Source organism: Pleurodeles waltl, chromosome 3_1, assembly GCF_031143425.1.
Source record: "Pleurodeles waltl isolate 20211129_DDA chromosome 3_1, aPleWal1.hap1.20221129, whole genome shotgun sequence".
Classification (NCBI taxonomy): domain Eukaryota; kingdom Metazoa; phylum Chordata; class Amphibia; order Caudata; family Salamandridae; genus Pleurodeles; species Pleurodeles waltl.
The window spans coordinates 747,177,374-747,200,274 of NC_090440.1; the positions used below are offsets into that span (position 1 = coordinate 747,177,374).

Here is a 22,901-nt window from a genome sequence, read left to right on the forward strand (position 1 = left end):
GCAAGACAGAGCCTGAATTTCGCTGACCCTCCTCGCTGAAGTAATGGCCACCAAAAAAGCCGTCTTCCACGTAAGGTGCTGTAAAGAGGCCTTGTGGATAGGTTCAAAAGGAGGGCCCATAAGTTTTGACAGGACTACATTCAGTTCCCATGGAGGAGAAGGTCTCCGAATGGGAGGAAAAACCTTTTTCAAGCCTTCTAAAAAATCCTTGACTACAGGTATCGTAAAGAAGGATTCCTGAGAAGGCGACTTACGATACGCTGTAATTGCAGACAAATGAACCTTAATAGAAGATACCTGCAGACCAGACTTCGCCAGATGAAGTAAATAGGACAGTATGACGTCCTCCTGAGCTCGTATGGGATTTATACCTTGTTGAGAGCACCAGATGTAAAATCTCTTCCACTTAAAAGCATAAGAACGCCGCGTGGAAGGTCGTTTTGACTCTTTCAAGATGCTCATGCACTCCTGTGAGAGCCCTAGGTGCCCATACTGTAGGAATTCAGGAGCCATGCTGTCAAGCTCAGAGAGGGAAGGTTGGGATGTAGGATTCTGCCTTCCATTCTGCTCAGGAGATCCGGTCTGCACGGCAACCTCCTGTGAGGTCTTTCCGATAAGTTGAGTAGGTCCGTGTACCAGAATTGGCGGGGCCATTGTGGGGCTATCAGAATCATTCTGGTTCTGGAGTTGTAAAATTTGTTGATTACTGCCGGTATGAGGGGAATCGGTGGAAAGGCGTAGAGAAATGTCCCTGACCAGTTGATCAACAGGGCATTCCCTTGAGATCCCGGACAGCAGAACCTGGATGCGAAGTCTGGGCATTTCTTGTTTGTTTCGTCTGCAAAGAGATCCAACTGGGGTCGACCCCATTGACCGAAGATGTCCTCGACGACTTCGTCGTGTAGCACCCAGTCGTGCGCGTCTTCCAGATGTCTGCTCAGGAAATCTGCCTCTACGTTTTGCTGACCTGGCAGGTGTACCGCTGTGATAGACATTCCCCTGGCCAGGAGCCAATGCCATATCGTTTGGGATTCTCGAGACAGAGGTAGTGATCTTGTTCCCCCCTGTTTGTTCAGGTAATACATTGTGGTTGTATTGTCTGTCTGAATTAGGATAGATTTCCCCTGAACCAATGGAGAGAAAGATTTGAGAGCCAGATGGACTGCTCTGAGTTCCAGTAGATTTATGTGATAGTTCTTTTCCTTGTCGGACCACAGACCCTGAGCTTGGAAGGAACCCAGATGAGCACCCCAACCCTGAAGAGACGCATCCGTTACCAGAGTGTCGACTGGAATTGTCTGGTGAAACGGAGAACCTATCGACAGGTGAGGTCTGTGCATCCACCATTGTAGTGATTGAAAAGCCACTGCTGGTAGTCGAACTCTGTCCTCCCAGTGACCAGTCTTTTGGCTCCAATTGTTCTCTAATGCCTCCTGAAGGGGCCTCATGCGTAGCCTGGCATTCGGGACAATGAAGATGCATGAAGCCATGGAGCCCAGAAGCGATGTCACCTGACGAGCTGTAGGTGCATCGGCTGTTAATAGTTGTTGACACTTCCTGTGGATTGATAAAAGTCGTTCCTCCGAAGGATACACTCTTTGGAGCTCTGTGTTTAGTATCGCTCCCAGGTAGTGGAGGTTTTGTGTTGGAATCAAGGTTGACTTGTCGTGGTTGATTTGAAGACCTAGAGACTCGAAAGTTCTTAGAACGATATCTCGATGTTTTCTCGCCTGATCCGGAGATGAGGCCTTCACTAGCCAGTCGTCCAGGTAGGGGTAGACGAATATTTTTTGTCTTCGAAGGTGTGCCGCTACCACTGCTACACATTTTGAAAAGACTCGGGGTGCAGACTTCAGGCCGAATGGAAGGACTCTGAATTGGTAGTGCTGTGACGCTATCTGGAAACGTAAAAATTTCCGATGTTTGGTTGCTATTGGGATGTGAAAATATGCATCCTGTAGGTCGATGGAGCACATCCAGTCTCCCTGATGCAGTTGCGGGACAATCTGGTGAAGGGCTAGCATCCTGAACTTTTGTTTTCTTATGTACTTGTTCAGGAGCCGTAAATCCAGAATTGGCCTGAAGAGGCCCTGTTGACCTTTTTTCGCCACCAGAAAGTAACGGGAGTACACCCCTTTTCCTTTTTGTGCCGGAGGAACCTTTTCTACAGCTTTCTTTTGTAGGAGTGCGAGAACTTCCTTGCGTAGCAGGCTGAGATGAGAAGGAAAACACCTTGCTGGCGGCAAGTGTGGAGGAGGTTTTTTGAAAAGGAGAGAATAGCCATGTTCGACAATATTGAGCACCCATTTGTCTTTTGTGATGGAGTGCCACTCGCGAAGATGATGCGTAACACTCCCCCCACCGGAGTGGTGCACAGTGCTGAGGGAAGCAATGCCTCATTGCTTTGATGGTGTCTTTGCTGTAGACTGTTGAGGTCTACTTGACCCTCGGTCTCTTGTGGGTCTACGTGCCTGAAACAGGGGACGTCCCTGTCGTTGTTGTGGCCTCTGAGACCAGTGAGGGGTTTGAACCCTCTGCTGGAATGGTCGTCTGTCATACGGTCTGTACCTCCGCCTGAAGTCTTTTTTACGTTCCAGGCCCACTGCCCTCATCGTGTCGACTTCCGTTTTCATTCGGGCCATCTCTTCATCCGCGTGGGTACCGAACAACGAACTCCCGCTGAATGGGAGGTTCAAAATGCGCTGCTGTGCTTCCTGTTTCAGACCCGTGAGCCGTAGCCAGGAAGACCTCCTAGCGCAGATTCCGTGCGCATACCCATGCGCAGCCAAATCCGCCCCGTCCGCTGCCGCGCTGATGACCTGGTTAGATACTAGGCCCCCTTCCTGCAAGATTTCCTGGAAGTCCTGTCTATCTTCCCTGGGCAACTTTTCTGTAAATCTGTGGAGTGAGTCTGTAGGAAGTTGGCTCTGTATGTGCTATTTCAAAGTAAGGAATAGCATGCACAGAGTCCAAGGGTTCCCCTTAGAGGTAAGATAGTGGCAAAAAGAGATAATACTAATGCTCTATTTTGTGGTAGTGTGGTCGAGCAGTAGGCTTATCCAAGGAGTAGTGTTAAGCATTTGTTGTACATACACATAGACAATAAATGAGGTACACACACTCAGAGACAAATCCAGCCAATAGGTTTTTATATAGAAAAATATCTTTTCTTAGTTTATTTTAAGAACCACAGGTTCAAATTCTACATGTAATATCTCATTCGAAAGGTATTGCAGGTAAGTACTTTAGGAACTTCAAATCATCAAAATTGCATGTATACTTTTCAAGTTATTCACAAATAGCTGTTTTAAAAGTGGACACTTAGTGCAATTTTCACAGTTCCTAGGGGAGGTAAGTATTTGTTAGGTTAACCAGGTAAGTAAGACACTTACAGGGCTCAGTTCTTGGTCCAAGGTAGCCCACCGTTGGGGGTTCAGAGCAACCCCAAAGTCACCACACCAGCAGCTCAGGGCCGGTCAGGTGCAGAGTTCAAAGTGGTGCCCAAACCACATAGGCTAGAATGGAGAGAAGGGGGTGCCCCGGTTCCGCTCTGCTTGCAGGTAAGTACCCGCGTCTTCGGAGGGCAGACCAGGGGGGTTTTGTAGGGCACCGGGGGGGACACAAGCCCACACAGAAATTTCACCCTCAGCAGCGCGGGGGCGGCCGGGTGCAGTGTAGAAACAAGCGTCGGGTTTGTAATGGAAGTCAATGGGAGATCTAGGGATCTCTTCAGCGCTGCAGGCAGGCAAGGGGGGGGTTCCTCGGGGAAACCTCCACTTGGTCAAGGGAGAGGGACTCCTGGGGGTCACTCCTCCAGTGAAAGTCTGGTCCTTCAGGTCCTGGGGGCTGCGGGTGCAGGGTCTCTCCCAGGTGTCGGGACTTAGGATTCAAAGAGTCGCGGTCAGGGGAAGCCTCGGGATTCCCTCTGCAGGCGGCGCTGTGGGGGCTCAGGGGGGACAGGTTTTTGTACTCACAGTCTTAGAGTAGTCCTGGGGTCCCTCCTGAGGTGTTGGATCGCCACCAGCCGAGTCGGGGTCGCCGGGTGCAGTGTTGCAAGTCTCACGCTTCTTGCGGGGAGCTTGCAGGGTTCTTTAAAGCTGCTGGAAACAAAGTTGCAGCTTTTCTTGGAGCAGGTCCGCTGTCCTCGGGAGTTTCTTGTATTTTCGAAGCAGGGGCAGTCCTCAGAGGATGTCGAGGTCGCTGGTCCCTTTGGAAGGCGTCGCTGGAGCAGGATCTTTGGAAGGCAGGAGACAGGCCGGTGAGTTTCTGGAGCCAAGGCAGTTGTCGTCTTCTGGTCTTCCTCTGCAGGGGTTTTCAGCTAGGCAGTCCTTCTTCTTGTAGTTGCAGGAATCTCATTTTCTAGGGTTCAGGGTAGCCCTTAAATACTAAATTTAAGGGCGTGTTTAGGTCTGGGGGGTTAGTAGCCAATGGCTACTAGCCCTGAGGGTGGGTACACCCTCTTTGTGCCTCCTCCCAAGGGGAGGGGGTCACAATCCTAACCCTATTGGGGGAATCCTCCATCTGCAAGATGGAGGATTTCTAAAAGTCAGAGTCACCTCAGCTCAGGACACCTTAGGGGCTGTCCTGACTGGCCAGTGACTCCTCCTTGTAGCTTTCTTTGTTCCCTCCAGCCTTGCCGCCAAAAGTGGGGGCCGTGGCCGGAGGGGGCGGGCAACTCCACTAAGCTGGAGTGCCCTGCTGGGCTGTGACAAAGGGGAGAGCATTTGAGGCTCACCGCCAGGTGTCACAGCTCCTGCCTGGGGGAGGTGTTAGCATCTCCACCCAGTGCAGGCTTTGTTACGGGCCTCAGAGTGACAAAGGCACTCTCCCCATGGGGCCAGCAACATGTCTCTGGTGTGGCAGGCTGCTGGAACTTAGTCAGCCTACACAGACAGTCGGTTAAGTTTCAGGGGGCACCTCTAAGGTGCCCTCTGGGGTGTGTTTTGCAATAAAATGTACACTGGCATCAGTGTGCATTTATTGTGCTGAGAAGTTTGATACCAAACTTCCCAGTTTTCAGTGTAGCCATTATGGTGCTGTGGAGTTCGTGTTTGACAGACTCCCAGACCATATACTCTTATGGCTACCCTGCACTTACAATGTCTAAGGTTTTGTTTAGACACTGTAGGGGTACCATGCTCATGCACTGGTACCCTCACCTATGGTATAGTGCACCCTGCCTTAGGGCTGTAAGGCCTGCTAGAGGGGTGTCTTACCTATACTGCATAGGCAGTGAGAGGCTGGCATGGCACCCTGAGGGGAGTGCCATGTCGACTTACTCATTTTGTTCTCACTAGCACACACAGGCTTGTAAGCAGTGTGTCTGTGCCGAGTGAGGGGTCTCTAGGGTGGCATAAGACATGCTGCAGCCCTTAGAGACCTTCCTTGGCATCAGGGCCCTTGGTACTAGAAGTACCAGTTACAAGGGACTTATCTGAATGCCAGGGTGTGCCAATTGTGGATACAATGGTACATTTTAGGTGAAGGAACACTGGTGCTGGGGCCTGGTTAGCAGGGTCCCAGCACTCTTCTCAGTCAAGTCAGCATCAGTATCAGGCAAAAAGTGGGGGGTAACTGCAACAGGGAGCCATTTCTTTACAGAGTCCCACAGAGAGCGGTCATATCTGCCCAGAAGTGCTGAGGCGCTGGAGACCTTCATAGCAGATGCCGCCGTACCGCACATCTTTCTCCCCAGAGAGTCTAGGTGTCTGCTCTCCTTATCCGGGGGGACTGTGGAAGATGATGCCACAGAGTGTGTTTTTCTGGCTGCGGCTAAGATCACAGAGTCCGGTGGCGGATCCTTCCGCAGGAATAAAGGATCTTGTTCCGGAGCTTTGTATTTCTTTTGAATCCTAGCCGGGGCAGACTTGAGAGTGGCTGGAGACAGAAAAGTGTCCATAGTCGGTTGCAGCAAACCCGGTACTAGTGGCAGCAGTTTTCTCGAGACTGATCTGTGTTGTAGGGTCTCAAAGATAACTGAGGATGAGGTGGCCGGCTCCGGTACCTCAATATTTAGCTTCTGCGCTCCCCTTAGAAGAACCTCATTAAAAGTGGTGATATCATCCACCGGGGAAATCCTAGCAGGTGGAGAATCTGTGAGTGTGGGGGAGTAGCGCCCAACAGACGATCCTGAAGAAGACCAAGAAGGTGATCTTCTGCGTGGTGTTCGTGACCTGGTTCTCCTTCGGGAACGGGACCTGCTCCGAGAGGCTGTAGCAGAGTGTGCAGGTCTTGTGGTCGGCTGACGAGAAGCAGAACGAGCCCGTCCTGCTCTAGCTGTAGGCGATGGCGTTCTCGGTAATGAGGCAGTAGGAGAATACATCCTAGAGTATTGTGAATCCGGGGATGCTGCCGGTCTATTCAGGCTCTCTAACCATCTGGGTGATAGAGTGATGGGAGAAACATGCCCCGATGCTCTGGAATGGGATGATGCACTCCTTATAGAGACCACCGGTGAGGGAGCTTTGTCCGCTGGCTCTACTGCCTGTGACACACAGATTGTATCCTCAACGTCGAAAGTTGCGATGGCTGATCTGTTCTCGACGTCGAAGGTCTTGACGTCGGAGGTCTTGTCGTCGAGTGTCTTGACGCCGATCGCCTATCGCGGGACCTGGACCTACTCGCCGTCGTGTGTCTCGACGTTGAGTGGCGAGTGGTCGACGGCGGATGTTCATGCCGTCGAGGTGTTTTTGGTGTCGTGTCCTTCGACGCCAAGGGGTGAGACGTTCGACGGCGAACGGGAGCGCCGGAGATGGCTCGACGCCGAACGGCGGCCTGCCGTCGACGGAGATGTACCCCTGTGTCCATGCTTCGACGTTTTGTCCCTCGACGTCGGTCTGGTCGCCGTCGACGGCGATCTATGCCGGTGAGACGGTGGTGCCGATGACGTCGATGGAGAACAAACAGGCACAATCCTACCTGTCGACGTCGATCGGGCCATTCCTTCTGCTGTAGGTCTGGGAAGTGAAGAGGATGTTGACTTTTTCCTCTCCTGAAGCCCATGTAGCCTGATCTTCTCTCTGTCTTTGAGAGTCCTCCTTGACATGTTCTTACAATGCTTGCAGGTGTCAGGACAGTGACTCTGTGGCAGGCAGACAATACACAGAGAGTGTGGGTCTGACTGGGCTTTCTTCTTCCCACAAGAAGGACATTTTACAAAAAGAGATGGCATTTTCTGTCAAAAAAGACTTCCAAACTCAGACAAAAGATGTTATCTGTCGAGTAAATAGGAAAAACACTATTTTAAAGGATTTTTCTGAAGAAAAACTCAGAAAAACTGAGAGCTCAATGCTCCAGGATCCTCTCAGAAGAAGCCGGAAAAAAGAACTGACCTAACTGTGAACCAACTGTCACCTTCCCTTCACCCCTGAGGCATGGTGGGATACTGGAGGTGCTCAGGGTCTTAAAGGCACGGTGCCAAAGTTTTTATGGTTCTCCTGTGTTAACCTGCATGCAGCCTATTGGCTAAGAATGCTTCATTGTTTTTCAATGTAGTTTTTTCTATTTTTCTCTGCTATTTACTGCTGTTTACTTCCCTAAGTCCAGTTTTTGGGGGCTTAGGTAGATATTTATGATCTATTGTGATTTTATAATATAAAAAAAAATAAAAAAAAAAATAAAAAAAACTTGCATAGAAATAAAGCATTTTAGCCTATTTATGATTATAGCCTGCATTGCTGTTTTACACATGATAATATGTATGTATTTTATATATATGCTCCGGGGTCCCCGCACAAGGGCGGGAATATTCAATGTTTATGACTATTGATGAGGATCCCCTGGAAGAGAAGTAATGGTTAGTTTGTCAGGTAAGTAGGGCACTTACAAGTTCAAGTTCCTGGGCATAGGCAGCCCACCGTTGGGGGTTCAAGGCAACCCGAAAGTTACCGCACCAGCAACAAAGGGCCGGTCAGGTGAAGAGGTCAAAGGAGGGCCCAAAACACATAGGCGCCTATGAAGAACAGGGGTGCTTCTGTTCCAGTCTGCCAACAGGCATCCTCAGAGGGCAGACCAGGAGGGGTGGGGGGTTGTAGAGTACTGGGGTGGGGTGGGGGGGGGGGGGGCGAAGAAAGGGGGAGGACACAAGTAGGCGCACAAAACACACCCTCAGCGGCACAGGGGTGGCCGGGTACAGTGTGTAAAGCAGGCGTCTGGTTTTGTATAGGAATCAATGGAGGGACCCGGGGATCACTCTAGCGGTGCAGGCAGGGCACAGGGGTGCTTCTCGGGCCAGCCACTGACTGGGCTAGGCAGAGGGTCGCCTCATGGTCACTCATGCACTGAAGTTCGGTTCCTTCTGGTCCTGGGGGCTGCAGGTGCAGTGCTTGGTCCAGGCGTTGGGTTCCTTGTTATAGGCATGTGCGATCAGGAGGAGCCTCTGGAATCCCTCTGCACGCGTCGTTGTGGGAGTCCAGGGGAGTCGTCTCGGGTTACTCACGAGGTCACAGTCGCTGGGAGTCCTCCCTGTAGTGTTGGTTCTCTGAAGCTTGAGCCGGGGGCGTCGAGTGCAGAGTGTGAAGTCTCACGCTTCCGGTGGGAAGAGTGAGTTCTCTGCAACTTTCTTGCAACTTTTAAAGTTGTTACTGTTTTTTAACAGTGCCTCTGTTCTCGGGAATTTCATGGTCCTTCGGGTTCAGGGCAGTCCTCTGAGGCTTCAGAGGTCGCTGGTCTGTGTCGGAGGCATCGCTTTGCAGGTTCTTTGAGTCTGAAGACAGGCCGGTGGGGCTGGGGCCAAGTCAGTGGTCGTCTCTGTCATCTCTGCAGGGCTCTCAGGTCAGTAGTCCTTTGTGTAGGTTGCATGAATCTGATTTCCTTGGTTCTGGGGTGCCCCTAAATACTAAATTTAGGGGGGTGTTTAGATCAGGAGGGCAGTAGCCAATGGCTACTGTCCTGGAGGGTGGCTACACACTCTTTGTGCCTCCTCCCTGATGGGAGGGGGGCACACCCCTAATCCTATTGGGGGAATCCTCCAATCTCAAGATGGAGGATTTCTAAAGGCAGGGGTCACCTCAGGACACCTTAGGGGCTGTCCTAACTGGTGGGTGACTCCTCCTTGTTTTTCTCATTATCTCCTCCAGCCTTGCCACCAAAAGTGGGGGCAGTGGCCGGAGGGACGGGCATCTCCACTAGCTGGGAAGCCCTGGGGTGCTGTAACAAAAGGCATGAGCCTTCGAGGCTCACCGCCAGGTGTTACAGTTCCTGCAGGGGGAGGTGAGAAGCATCTCCACCCAGTACAGGCTTTGTTCCTGGCCACAGAGTGACAAAGGCACTCTCCCCATGTGGCCAGAAATTCGTCTGGTTGTGGCAGGCTGGCAGAAACTGGTCAGCCTAGCACTGCACTAGGAGTCGGACTGGTATACAGGGGGCATCTCTAAGATGCCCTCTGGGTGCATTTTACAATAAATCCCAATATGGCATCAGTGTGCATTTATTGTGCTGAGAAGATTGATACCAAACTTCCCAGATTTCAGTGTAGCCATTATGGAACTGTGGAGTTCGTGTTTGACAAACTCCCAGACCATATACTCTTTATGGCTACCCTGCACTTACAATGTCTACGGTTTTGCTTCAACACTGTAGGGGCATAGTGCTCATGCACATATGCCCTCACCTGTGGTATAGTGCACCCTGCCTTAAGACTGTAAGGCCTGCTAGAGGGGTGACTTACCTATGCCACAGGCAGTGTGAGGTGGACATGGCACTCAGAGGTGAGTGCCATGTCGACTTAGTCATTTTCTCCCCACCAGCACACACAAGCTGTGAGGCAGGGTGCATGTGCTGAGTGAGGGGTCCCCAGGGTGGCATAAGACATGCTGCAGCCCTTAGAGACCTTCTCTGGCATCAGGCCCTTGGTACTAGGGGTACCATTTAAAAGGGACTTATCTGTGTGCCAGGACTGTGCTAATTGTGCGAACAAAGGTACAGTTTCGGGAAATAACACTGGTGCTGGGGCCTGGTTAGCAGGGTCCAAGCACACTTTCAATCATAACTGGCATCAACAAAAGGCAAAAAGTCAGGGGGTAACCATGCCAAGGAAGGCATTTCCTTACACTGCTTCTGTGTGTATTTGCAGTCACTTGTTGACAAAGTTACAAAGCTATAACTTAAGGTTACTCTTGCCTGGAGAACCCCATGCACCAGTTGAAAACATTTTCAAGTCAAAAGCGGATGCTTGAAATTTATTAGGAAAACCTTAAGGGTGAATACTAAGAAAACAAACTGAAAAACTGGACTGAAAGTGTTATGATTTGGTCTCCCTGTTGACTTGAGAAGTGAAATACACAATTCAGAGGTGAAAAAAATCACGTGTTATCTTACCAGGGTGGGATCAATATCTTCAACAGCAAAAAGTCTGTTATATATACTGTGTACTTTTTCGTACTTCATTCGGCTCTGTATGGAAGAAAACATCCTCGCATCAGTTGTTGAAACATACTGAATAAATATAGAAAAAGGTTTTAGAACAAGCAAAACTTGTGTGTCTAGGAGTAAACATACATTACTGGCAAAGACGTGAATACAAGCATATTTATATTAAATCAAATAACATGGCCTAGAATGTGTAATGCCAGTACAAAATGCCTCAAAAGTGCCCCAATGGCCTCAGGTTTGGTATGTTTATTCTATTGCAGAGACAACTGACATTTTGGTACCTAGTTCATTTTCTAGGTAAAGGTAGGAAACATCAGCTGACTAATTACTGAAACATGGCAGTAATGGAAGGTCCAATGCTAGATAATGTGAATATACAATAAGGCAGGCTGAAATTTGCAAAATTCATGAATTTTTAGTTACACAATTTGTTTCTCTTGTGATGAGACTAGTTCATGCAGACAATATCTTGCTGAGAGAGATTTTCTGCTCGAAAAAGTCTCTTGGTGGTATATTGCACAGCTTTTTTCACGACGTATGCCACTGTGTGAGAAATAAGGTCATAGAAGATACCGGTGAGCCACATTTCATGCTAAAAGCGAACCGGTGAAGGGTGCTGCAAGTGAATCTGCACAAAACGTTTAAAATTAAAATAAATCTTCTTTGGTTCAGCTTTGCACCAATCCTTCAACTGGATCCTATAAAAAGTGTGGTCCAAAAAAGCGATCTCGTATCTTAATTGACGATAAAAAAAATTTGCTCTCCAATACAGAGAAAACAGCTGAACAGAATTGCACCGAAGTGGCAAAAAGTTAGACCTTTACTCATAAAGCGTGCTTCTTTGTAACAGCATGTTGGAGCAATTTGAATATAAAGGTGCTCAGATGGGCACGTAATGATTAACACTAGTAACAAGTTAGAGATATTTGGACTGTTGGTATCGAAATATGGTCTGACTAGCCCATTTAAAGTATGTGTGTGGTTCCTGATTGGCTGGCCACAACATGGAGAATATGTTGTGGCAACCATTACAGGTGGGCACACCCTGATCACGCCCCCCCCAAGGCAAAATATTAAAAATATATATTCAAAGCCGAAGCACCTCCTTCTGGAGCTCAGGACCGTGAAAGGTGGAGCGTGATGCTGCCGGAGCGCACCGGCCAGAAATGCAGCACACAGTGGGAAGTCTACCCTGGGTGGAGGTGCTTCACACCTCACCCTGCAAGAACTCTAACACCTGGCGGTGAGCCTCAAAGGCTCAAGCCTCGGATTACAGTGCCCCAGGGCACTCCAGCTAGTGGAGATGCCCGCCCCTGGACAAAGGCTCACTTTTGGGGGCATGTCATGTGGGAAAATTAGGGAAAACCGGGAGGAGTGACCACCCTAGCCAGGACCACCCCTAAGGTGTCCAGAGCTGAGGTGACCCCCCCCCCCCTGCAGAATCCTCCATCTAGGTTTGGAGGACAGGGACCAATAGGGGTAGGAAGGTGCCCAGCCCTCCCCAAAGGGAGTGGGCACAAGGAGGGTGAAGCCACCCTCAGGGACAGTAGCATTGGCTACTGCCCTGACCCCTAAAACGCCTCTAAATCTTGGATTTAAGGGCCTCCCTGGACCCAGCTCACCAGATTCCTGGAGACCTACAAGAAGAAGGACTGCTAAGCTGAAAACCCCAGCGGAGAAGAGGGAAGACGACAACTGCTTTGGCCCCAGCTCTACAGGCCTGTCTCCTGCTTCAGAGAACCTGCAAAAAGACCAGCGATGCATCCAGTGGTCTCAGCAACCTTTGCCAGCTCCAGAAGACTGCCCTGCACCCAAAAGGACCAAGAACTCCAGAGGGCAGTGGCTCTGTCTAAAAGAAACCTACAGTTAAGGACTCCCACCTCACTCCAGATGTGTGACTCCTGTCTCCTGTGCACCAGACGCCCATGGCCCGTGTCCAAGTGGTCCACCCAGCAAAAAAGGGTCCCCAGGCGATTGGGAGCAAGAGCCCACACTGGGTTGACCCCTCCAAACCTCCACAACGACACCTGCAGAGGGAATGCAGAGGACTCCCACTGACTGTGAGCTCCGGACGAAGATATCCGACGCCTAAAGGATACACTGCATCCGCAGCCCCCAGGCCTTGGAGAACCTGACCTCCGGTGCAGCATAAACCAGCAAGCCACCCTGCCCAGTCGGTGGTTTGTCCGAGAAGTCCCCATGGACCCCGTCTGCAGCCTCAGAGTAACCCCCGGGGTCCCCTCAGAGTTGCATTGAAAACCTGACACCCTGGTTGCACCCTGCACCCAGTGGCCCTAGTGCCGCTGACGGTGTGTGTTTTGGCCTACTTGGGGCCACTCCAACGCTCTCTTGAAACACCCTCGCCTCCACCAGTCTGCTCTCCCCCCGAATCACAGGTACTTACCTGCTGGCTGACCGGATTCAAAGTACTTCCCTCTCTCCATAGGAACCTACGTTCATTTGGTTCCTCTTTGACCTCTGCACCAGACCGGCCCCGTTTTGCTGGTGGTGGGTGTTGGAGGTTAACTGGAACCCCCAACGACGGACTACCTAAAACCCGGACATAGGAACTTTAAGTTGAATACTTACCTGTAAAACTCTACTATCATTTCTTCCCCCCAGGAGCTGTTGAAAATTGCAGTGTCCACTTTTAAAATACCTTTTCGCCATGTTAAAGAAAACTGTATACATTGTTGCTTCCATTCAAAGTCCTGATTATATCTATGTAAAGTACCTTTCATTTTATTTACTTACCTGCAAACTAAATCTTGTGATTCTAGAAATAAATTAACAAAACATATTTTTCTATATAAAATCCTAATGGTCTGGAGTTACGTCACTGAGTGTGTATTTCTTCTATTATTTGAGTGTGTACAACAAATGCTTAAGCACCACCCTCTGATAAGCCTAACTGCTCGACCACACTACCACAAACTGAGTATTAGTATTATCTATATTTGCCTCTGTCAAGCCTCTGGGGTACCCATGGACTCTGTGCACACTATGTCTCATTTTGATATAGTATATTCAGAGCCAGTTTCCTACATAGGAGATCAGCGGTGGGGTCTACAACTTTGCATTTGCTGGACTACTCAGCTAATGCCTAATCACACGACTAAATTCCAAAATTCCCTTTAAAAAAACTTTTTTTTGAATTTGACAATTTTTTTAAAGTCCTGCTGTGGCCTTGGTTAAGTCCCTTTTACCATTTCTTTTGAAGTTTTAAAGTTTTGTAAAAGTTAGGATTTAGTTACTAGAAGTCGTTTTTTGTTTCTAAAAAGTAATCAACTTTAGTAGCAAAATGAGAGAGGAAATAGTGATGGAACTCAACCTCACTCCTAACCTCAATCAAGGCATGGCAGAGGTAAGGTCCCTCTGTAAGCTGAAAAAGATTCAAAGTGGTTCCAACCCTACCAACGTGAAGCTCCAGGAGCAATTGGCAGAGAGCACCAGGGAACTCCCTACTGAGGAGGAAGAACTCCCTCAGAAGGGGAAGTTGTAAGATATGAGGTGGATGATCTCCCCCTCCTCACCTAACTAAGGAGAGACCAGGGTCCCCACACCCTTGTCTTCAAGGATAGTACTCACTGAATCTGGATCTTCCACAAGGAAGTCCACTTCTCCTTTAGGAACATTGAGGGCAGCCTCAATGAAGAGGACATACTTTTAGCAAGGATGGCCAAAAGGATAGCTCTGGAGCAACAACTCCTAGCTATAGAAAGGGAGAGAGCAGAAATGGACTTAGGACCCATTAATGGTTGCAGCAACATCAATAGAGTAAGAGAGAGGTAAGTATTTGTTAGTTTCACAGGTAAGTAAAGCACTTACAGGGTTCAAAGTTGGGTCCAAGGTAGCAAACCGTTGGGGGTTCAGGGCAACCCCAAAGTTACCACACCAGCAGCTCAGGGCCGGTCAGGTGCAGAGGTCAAAGTGGTGCCCAAAACGCATAGGCTTAAACGGGGGTGCCCCGGTTCCAGTCTGCCAGCAGGTAAGTACCCGCGACTTCGGAGGGCAACCAGGGGAGATTTGTAGGGCACCAGGGGAGGACACAAGTCAGCACAAAGTCCACTCTCAGCGGCACAGGGGCGGCCGGGCTGCAGAGTGCAAACAGGCGTCGGGTTTGCAATAGGTTTCAATTGGAGACCCAGGGGTCTCTTCAGCGATGCAGACAGGCAAGGGGGGGGGGGGGGGCTCCTCGGGGTAGCCACCACCTGGGCTAGGGGGAGGGCCACCTGGGGGGTCGCTCCTGCACTGAAGGTCGGATCCTTCAGGTCCTGGGGGCTGCGGGTGCAGTGTGTTTCCCAGGCGTCAGGTTCTGAGAAGCAGGCAGTCGCGGTCAGGGGGAGCCTCTGGATTACCTCTGCAGGCGTCGCTGTGGGGGCTCAACTCTGGCTACTCACGGGCTCGCAGTCGCCGGGGAGTCCACCCTGTAGAGTTAGTTTTCCGCAGGTAGAGCCGAGGGTGTCGGGTGCAGAGTGGAAAGTCTCACGCTTCCGGTGGGAAACGAGTGGTCTTTAAAAGTTGCTTCTTTGTTGAAAAATTGCAGTTTCTTTGGAACAGGGCCGCTGTCCTTGGGCGTTCTTGGTCCTTTTAGATGCAGGGTAGTCCTCTGAGGCTTCAGAGGTCGCTGGACCCTGGGGGACGCGTCGCTGTTGCAGTTTTTCTTGTAGTGGGGAGACAGGCCGGTAGAGCTGGGGCCAAAGCAGTTGGTGTCTCCTTCTTCTCTGCAGGGCTTCAGGTCAGCAGTCCTTCTTCGTCTTCAGGTTGCAGGAATCTCTCTTGCTTGGTTCTGGGGGCCGTGTGTTTAGGTCTGGGAGGGTTAGTAGCCAATGGCTACTAGCCCGGAGGGTGGCTACACCTTCTTTGTGCCTCCTCCCGGTGGGGAGGGGGGCACATCCCTAATCCTATTGGTGGAATCCTCCATCTTCAAGATGGAGGATTTCTAAAAGTCAGAGTCACCTCAGCTCAGGACACCTTAGGGGTTGTCCTGACTGGCCAGTGACTCCTCCTTGTTTTTCTCATTATCTCCTCCGGCCTTGCCGCCAAAAGTGGAGGCTGTGGCCGGAGGGGCGGGCATCTCCACTAGCTGGGATGTCCTGTGACGCTGTAACAAAGGGGGTGAGCCTTTGAGGCTCACCGCCAAGTGTTACAGTTCCTGCAGGGGGAGGTGAGAAGCACCTCCACCCAGTACAGGCTTTGTTATTGGCCACAGAGTGACAAAGGCACTCTCCCCATGTGGCCAGCAACATGTCTGGTGTGTGGCAGGCTGGCAAAAACTAGTCAGCCCACACTGGAAGTCGGGTATGTTTTCAGGGGGCATCTCTAAGATGCCCTCTGGGTGTATTTCACAATAAAATGTATACTGGCATCAGTGTGCATTTATTGTGCTGAGAAGTTGGAAACCAAACTTCCCAGGTTTCAGTGTAGCCATTATGGTGCTGTGGAGTTCGTGTATGACAGACTCCCAGACCATATACTCTTATGGCTACCCTGCACTTACAATGTTCAAGGTTTTGCTTAGACACTGTAGGGGCATAGTGCTCATGCAGCTATGCCCTCACCTGTGGTATAATGCACCCTGCCTTAAGGCTGTAAGGCCTGCTAGAGGGGTGACTTACCTATGCCACAGGCAGTGAGTTGTGGGCATGGCACCCTGAGGGGAGTGCCATGTCCACTTAGTCATTTTGTCTCCACCAGCACACACAACCTGTGAGGCAGTGAGCATATGCTGAGTGAGGGGTCACCAGGGTGGCATAATACATGCTGCAGCCCTTAGAGACCTTCCCTGGCCACAGGGCACTTGGTACCAGGGGTACCGCTTACAAGGGACTTAACTGTGTGCCAGGGATGTGCCAATTGTGGAGACAAAGGTACAGTTTTAGGGAAAGAACACTGGTGCTGGGACCTGGTTAGCAAGGTCCCAGCACACTTTCAATCATAACTAGTGTAGGAAGTTGGCTCTGTATATACTATCTCAAAGTAAGAAATAGTGTGCACAGAGTCCAAGGGTTCCCCTTAGAGGTTAATAGTGGCAAAATTAGATAATACCAATGCTCTACTTTGTGGTAGTGTGGTCGAGCAGTAGGCTTATCAGAGGGTAGTGTTAAGCATTTGTTGTACACACAGGCAATAAATGAGGAACACACACTCAAAGACTTAACTCCAGGCCAATAGTTTTTATATAGAAAAATATATTTTCCTAATTTATTTTAGAACCACAAGATTCAAGATTTGATGTAAGTACATAAAATGCAAGGTACTTCACACATGTAAGTATGAAAGTTTGATTTAAAACAGTAGTACACACAGTTTTAGTTAAAATGGCAAAAAGCTATTTTAAAAGTGGACACTGCAAAAATCAACAGTTCTTGGGGAGGTAAGTTTGGTTAGGTTTCTCAGGTAAGTATAGCACTTACACAGTCAGTCTCCTGGGCATAGGCAGCCCAGCGTTGGGGGTTCAAGGCAACCCCAAAGTCACTGCACCAGCAACACAGGGCCGATCAGGTGCAGAGGTCAAAGGAGGGCCCAAAACACATAGGCGCCTACGGAGAACAGGGGTGCTCCAGTTCCAGTCTGCTAGCAGGTAAGTACCAGCATCCTCGGGGAGCAGACCAGGGGGATTTTGTAGAGCACTGGGGCGGGGGGGGGGGGAGACACACAAACAGGCACACAAAACACACCCTCAGTGGCACAGGGACAGCCGGGTGCAGTGGGAAAAGTAGGCGTCGGATATGCTATTGAAAGCAATGGAGGGACACGGAGGTCACTTAAGCAATGCAGGCAGGGCACAGGGGGCCTTTTCGGGTCAGCCACCGACTGGGCTAGGCAGAGGGTCACCTGGTAGTCACTCCTGCACTGGAGTTCGGTTCCTATTGGTCCTGGGGGCTGCGGGTGTAGTGCTTGGTCCAGGCGTCGGGTTCTTTGTTCCAGGCAGTCGCGGTCAGGGGAAGCCTCTGGATCCTCTCTGCATGCGTCGCTGTGGGGGTCCAGAGGGGTCGTCTCAGGTTACTCACGAGGTCGCAGTCGTCTGGGAGTCCTCCCTGTAGTGTTGGTTCTCTGGAGGTCGAGCCGGGGGCGTCGGGTGCAGAGTGTGAAGTCTCATGCTTCCGGCGGGAAGAGTGAGTTCTTTAAAAGTTGCAAGAAAGTTGCAAATTTGTTGCTGTTTTTGAACAGTGCCGCTGTTCTCAGGAGTTTCTTGGTCCTTCGGGTTCCGGGCAGTCCTCTGAGGCTTCAGAAGTCGCTGGTCCCTGTCGGATGCTTCGCTGTGCAGGTTCTTTGAGTCTGGAGACAGGCTGGTAGGGCTGCGGTCAAGTCAGTTGTTGTCTGTAAGGAAATGCCTCCTTGGCATGGTAACCCCCTGACTTTTTGCCTTTGCTGATGCCAAGTTATGATTTGTAAGTGTGCTGGGACCCTGCTAACCAGGCCCCAGCACCAGTGTTCTTTCCTTAAACTGTACCTTTGTCTCCACAACTGGCACACCCCTGGCACTCAGGTAAGTCACTTGTAAATGGTACCCCTGGTACCAAGGGCCCGGATGCCAGGGAAGGTCACTAAGGGCTGCAGCATGTCTTATGCCACCCTAGGGACCCCTCACTCAGCACATACACACTGCTTTACAGCCTGTGTGTACTGGTGGGGAGAAAATGACTAAGTCGGCATAGAACTCCCCTCAGAGTGCCATGCCAACCTCACACTGCCTGTGGCATAGGTAAGTCACCCCTCTAGCAGGCCTTACAGCTCTAAGGCAGGGTGCACTACGCCACAGGTGAGGGCATATGTGCATGAGCACTATGCCCCTACAGTGTCTAAGCAAAACCTTAGACATTGTAAGTGCAGGGTAGCCATAAGAGTATATGGTCTGGGAGTCTGTCAAACACGAACTCCACAGCACCATAATGGCTACACTGAAAACTGGGAAGTTTGGTATCAAACCTCTCAGAACAATAAATGCACACTGATGCCAGTGTGCAATGTGTTGTAAAATACACTCAGAGGGCATCTTAGAGATTCCCCCTGAAAACATACCCGACTTCCAGTGTGGGCTGACTAGTTTTTGCCAGCCTGCCACACACCAGACATTTCTATATAAAAACCTATTGGCCTGGAATTGTCTTTGAGTGTGTGTTCCTCATTTATTGCCTGTGTGTGTACAGCAAATGCTTAACACTATCCTCTGATAAGCCTACTGCTCTACCACACTACCACAAAATAGAGCATTAGAATTATCTACTTTTGCCACTATCTTACCTCTAAGGGGAACCCTTGGACTCTGTCCACACTATTTCTTACTTTGAAATAGTACATACAGAGCCAATTTCCTACACTAGGGACTTACATAGGTGCACCAGTATGCCAATTGTGGGTGTAAATCATTTACAAGCACCAAATGTAGGGGAGAGAGCACAGTCACTGGGGTCCTGATTAGCAGGATCCCAGTGAACTACAGTCTCAACACACTGTCTCAGGCAAAAGGTGGCATTAACTATGCTAGAGAGATGGCACTTTCCTACAGCATGGAAATATTGTGGAGTCATTCTCAGTATAGGTGGTGGAGGTAAATGTTCTGGCAATCTAGCTGCCGGCGCAGCTGATTGCGCTTCAGCTGGAGTTAGGAAACACTTGTAGTAGAGTCTGCAAGCATACTCTGCAGATCTTGCACTAGAGTAGCTGGAATCTGGACCATGCCTGGTGAAGGTGGAGAAGGAGTATATTGATGATATTGCTTTGCATAATGATGGCTTTGGTAAACAGGCGCATAATAATCTTGTTCTTCTTCAGCCTTATATTTAATGGGTGACTCAGAGGGACTGTGAGCTGTACTAAACATCCCCTGATTGTCATTGGAGTCCTGAATATCTAATAAATGACTAAGTGGAAGTGGAGACACTCCAGCAGGCAATGTGAATTCAAGATGGAAACCTTGAGGTGAGCAAACAGTCATCGAATGTAGTGTCGACGATGAGTGCAACAGTAATGCGGACTGTCTCTTTCTGGGTTTTGCTGACTGTAGGAAGTTGGCTCTGTATGTGCTATTTCAAAGTAAGGAATAGCATGCACAGAGTCCAAGGATTCCCCTTAGAGGTAAAATAGTGGTAAAAATAGATAATACTAATGCTCTATTTCGTGGTAGTGTGGTCGAGCAGTAGGCTTATCCAAGGAGTAGTGTTAAGCATTTGTTGTACATACACATAGACAATAAATGAGGTACACACACTCAGAGACAAATCCAGCCAATAGGTTTTGTTATAGAAAAATATCTTTTCTTAGTTTATTTTAAGAACCACAGGTTCAAATTTAACATGTAATATCTTGTTTGAAAGGTATTGCAGGTAAGTACATTAGGAACTTTGAATCATTTCAATTGCATGTATACTTTTCAAGTTATTGACAAATAGCTACTTTAAAAGTGGACACAGTGCAATTTTCACAGTTCCTGGGGGAGGTAAGTTTTTGTTAGTTTTACCAGGTAAGTAAGACACTTACAGGGTTCAGTTCTTGGTCCAAGGGAGCCCACCGTTGGGGGTTCAGAGCAACCCCAAAGTCACCACACAAGCAGCTCAGGGCCGGTCAGGTGCAGAGTCCAAAGTGGTGCCCAAAACGCATAGGCTAGAATGGAGAGAAGCGGGTGCCCCGGTTCCGGTCTGCTTGCAGGTAAGTACCCGCGTCTTCGGAGGGCAGACCAGGGGGGTTTTGTAGGGCACCGGGGGGGGACACAAGCCCACACAGAAATTTCACCCTCAGCAGCGCGGGGGCGGCCGGGTGCAGTGTAGAAACAAGCGTCGGGTTCGCAATGTTAGTCTATGAGAGATCAACGGATCTCTTCAGCGCTGCAGGCAGGCAAGGGGGGGCTTCCTCGGGGAAACCTCCACTTGGGCAAGGGAGAGGGACTCCTGGGGGTCACTTCTCCAGTGAAAGTCCGGTCCTTCAGGTCCTGGGGGCTGCGGGTGCAGGGTCCTTTCCAGGCGTCGGGACTTAGGTTTCAGAGAGTCGCGGTCAGGGGAAGCCTCGGGATTCCCTCTGCAGGCGGCGCTGTGGGGGCTCAGGGGGGACAGGTTTTGGTACTCACAGTCGGAGAGTAGTCCGGGGGTCCTCCCTGAGGGGTTGGTTCTCCACCAGCCGAGTCGGGGTCGCCGGGTGCAGTGTTGCAAGTCTCACGCTTCTTGCGGGGAGATTGCAGGGTCTTTAAAGCTGCTCCTCGAAACAAAGTTGCAGTCTTTTTGGAGCAGGTCCGCTGTCCTCGGGAGTTTCTTGTCTTTTTCGAAGCAGGGCAGTCCTCAGAGGATTCAGAGGTCGCTGGTCCCTTGGAAGGCGTCGCTGGAGCAGAGTTCTTTGGAAGGCAGGAGACAGGCCGGTGAGTTTCTGGAGCCAAGGCAGTTGTCGTCTTCTGGTCTTCCTCTGCAGGGGTTTTCAGCTAGGCAGTCCTTCTTCTTGTAGTTTGCAGGAATCTAATTTTCTAGGGTTCAGGGTAGCCCTTAAATACTAAATTTAAGGGCGTGTTTAGGTCTGGGGGGTTAGTAGCCAATGGCTACTAGCCCTGAGGGTGGGTACACCCTCTTTGTGTCTCCTCCCAAGGGGAGGGGGTCACAATCCTAACCCTATTGGGGGAATCCTCCATCTGCAAGATGGAGGATTTCTAAAAGTCAGAGTCACCTCAGCTCAGGACACCTTAGGGGCTGTCCTGACTGGCCAGTGACTCCTCCTTGTTATTCTCATTATTTTCTCCGGCCTTGCCGCCAAAAGTGGGGGCCGGGCCGGAGGGGGCGGGCAACTCCACTAGTTGGAGTGTCCTGCGGTGCTGTGACAAAGGGGTGAGCCTTTGAGGCTCACCGCCAGGTGTTACAGCTCCTGCCTGGGGGAGGTGTTAGCATCTCCACCCAGTGCAGGCTTTGTTACTGGCCTCAGAGTGACAAAGGCACTCTCCCCATGGGGCCAGCAACATGTCTCTAGTGTGGCAGGCTGCTGGAACTAGTAAGCCTACACAGATAGTCGGTTAAGTTTCAGGGAGCACCTCTAAGGTGCCCTCTGGGGTGTATTTTGCAATAAAATGTACACTGGCATCAGTGTGCATTTATTGTGCTGAGAAGTTTGATACCAAACTTCCCAGTTTTCAGTGTAGCCATTATGGTGCTGTGGAGTTCGTGTTTGACAGACTCCCAGACCATATACTCTTATGGCTACCCTGCACTTACAATGTCTAAGGTTTTGTTTAGACACTGTAGGGGTACCATGCTCATGCACTGGTACCCTCACCTATGGTATAGTGCACCCTGCCTTAGGGCTGTAAGGCCTGCTAGAGGGGTGTCTTACCTATACTGCATAGGCAGTGAGAGGCTGGCATGGCACCCTGAGGGGAGTGCCATGTCGACTTACTCGTTTCGTCCTCACTAGCACACACAAGCTGGCAAGCAGTGTGTCTGTGCTGAGTGAGAGGTCTCCAGGGTGGCATAAGACATGCTGCAGCCCTTAGAGACCTTCCTTGGCATCAGGGCCCTTGGTACTAGAAGTACCAGTTACAAGGGACTTATCTGGATGCCAGGGTCTGCCAATTGTGGATACAAAAGTACAGGTTAGGGAAAGAACACTGGTGCTGGGGCCTGGTTAGCAGGCCTCAGCACACTTTCAATTGTAAACATAGCATCAGCAAATGCAAAAAGTCAGGGGGCAACCATGCCAAGGAGGCATTTCCTTACACAACCCCCCCCCAAACGAAAGAGGATGAGACTAACCTTTCCCAAGAGAGTCTTCATTTTCTAAGTGGAAGAACCTGGAAAGGCCATCTGCATTGGCATGGGCAGTCCCAGGTCTGTGTTCCACTATAAAGTCCATTCCCTGTAGGGAGATGGACCACCTCAACAGTTTAGGATTTTCATCTTTCATTTGCATCAGCCATTTGAGAGGTCTGTGGTCAGTTTGAACTAGGAAGTGAGTCCCAAAGAGGTATGGTCTCAGCTTCTTCAGGGACCAAACCACAGCAAAGGCCTCCCTCTCAATGGCACTCCAACGCTGCTCCCTGGGGAGTAACCACCTGCTAATGAAAGCAACAGGCTGGTCAAGGCCATCATCATTTGTTTGGGACAAAACTGCCCCTATCCCATGTTCAGAGGCATCTGTCTGCACAATGAACTGCTTAGAGTAATCTGGAGCTTTTAGAACTGGTGCTGAGCACATTGCTTGTTTCAGGGTGTCAAAGGCCTGTTGGCATTCCACAGTCCAGTTCACTTTCTTGGGCATTTTCTTGGAGGTGAGTTCAGTGAGGGCTGTCACAATGGATCCATATCCCTTCACAAACCTCCTGTAATACCCAGTCAAGCCAAGGAATGCCCTGACTTGAGTCTGGGTTTTTGGAGCTACCCAGTCCAGAATAGTCTGGATCTTGGGTTGGAGTGGCTGAACTTGGCCTCCACCTACAAGGTGTCCCAAGTAAACCACAGTTCCCTGCCCTATCTGGCATTTGGATGCCTTGATAGAGAGGCCTGCAGATTGCAGAGCCTTCAAAACCTTCTTCAGGTGGACCAGGTGATCCTGCCAGG

General features: G+C 50.2%; 1 protein-coding gene across 1 annotated transcript in view; it reads right to left on the minus strand.

Annotated features, from left to right (window-relative positions):
- CSTF3 (cleavage stimulation factor subunit 3) overlaps positions 1-22,901 on the minus strand; it is a 409,061-nt gene that overhangs the window by 169,196 nt on the left and 216,964 nt on the right. Inside the window, exon 13 of the mRNA XM_069223523.1 lies at positions 10,318-10,392. Within this exon, the coding sequence (XP_069079624.1) occupies positions 10,318-10,392 (75 nt within the window). The remainder of the gene's footprint in view (positions 1-10,317; positions 10,393-22,901) is intronic.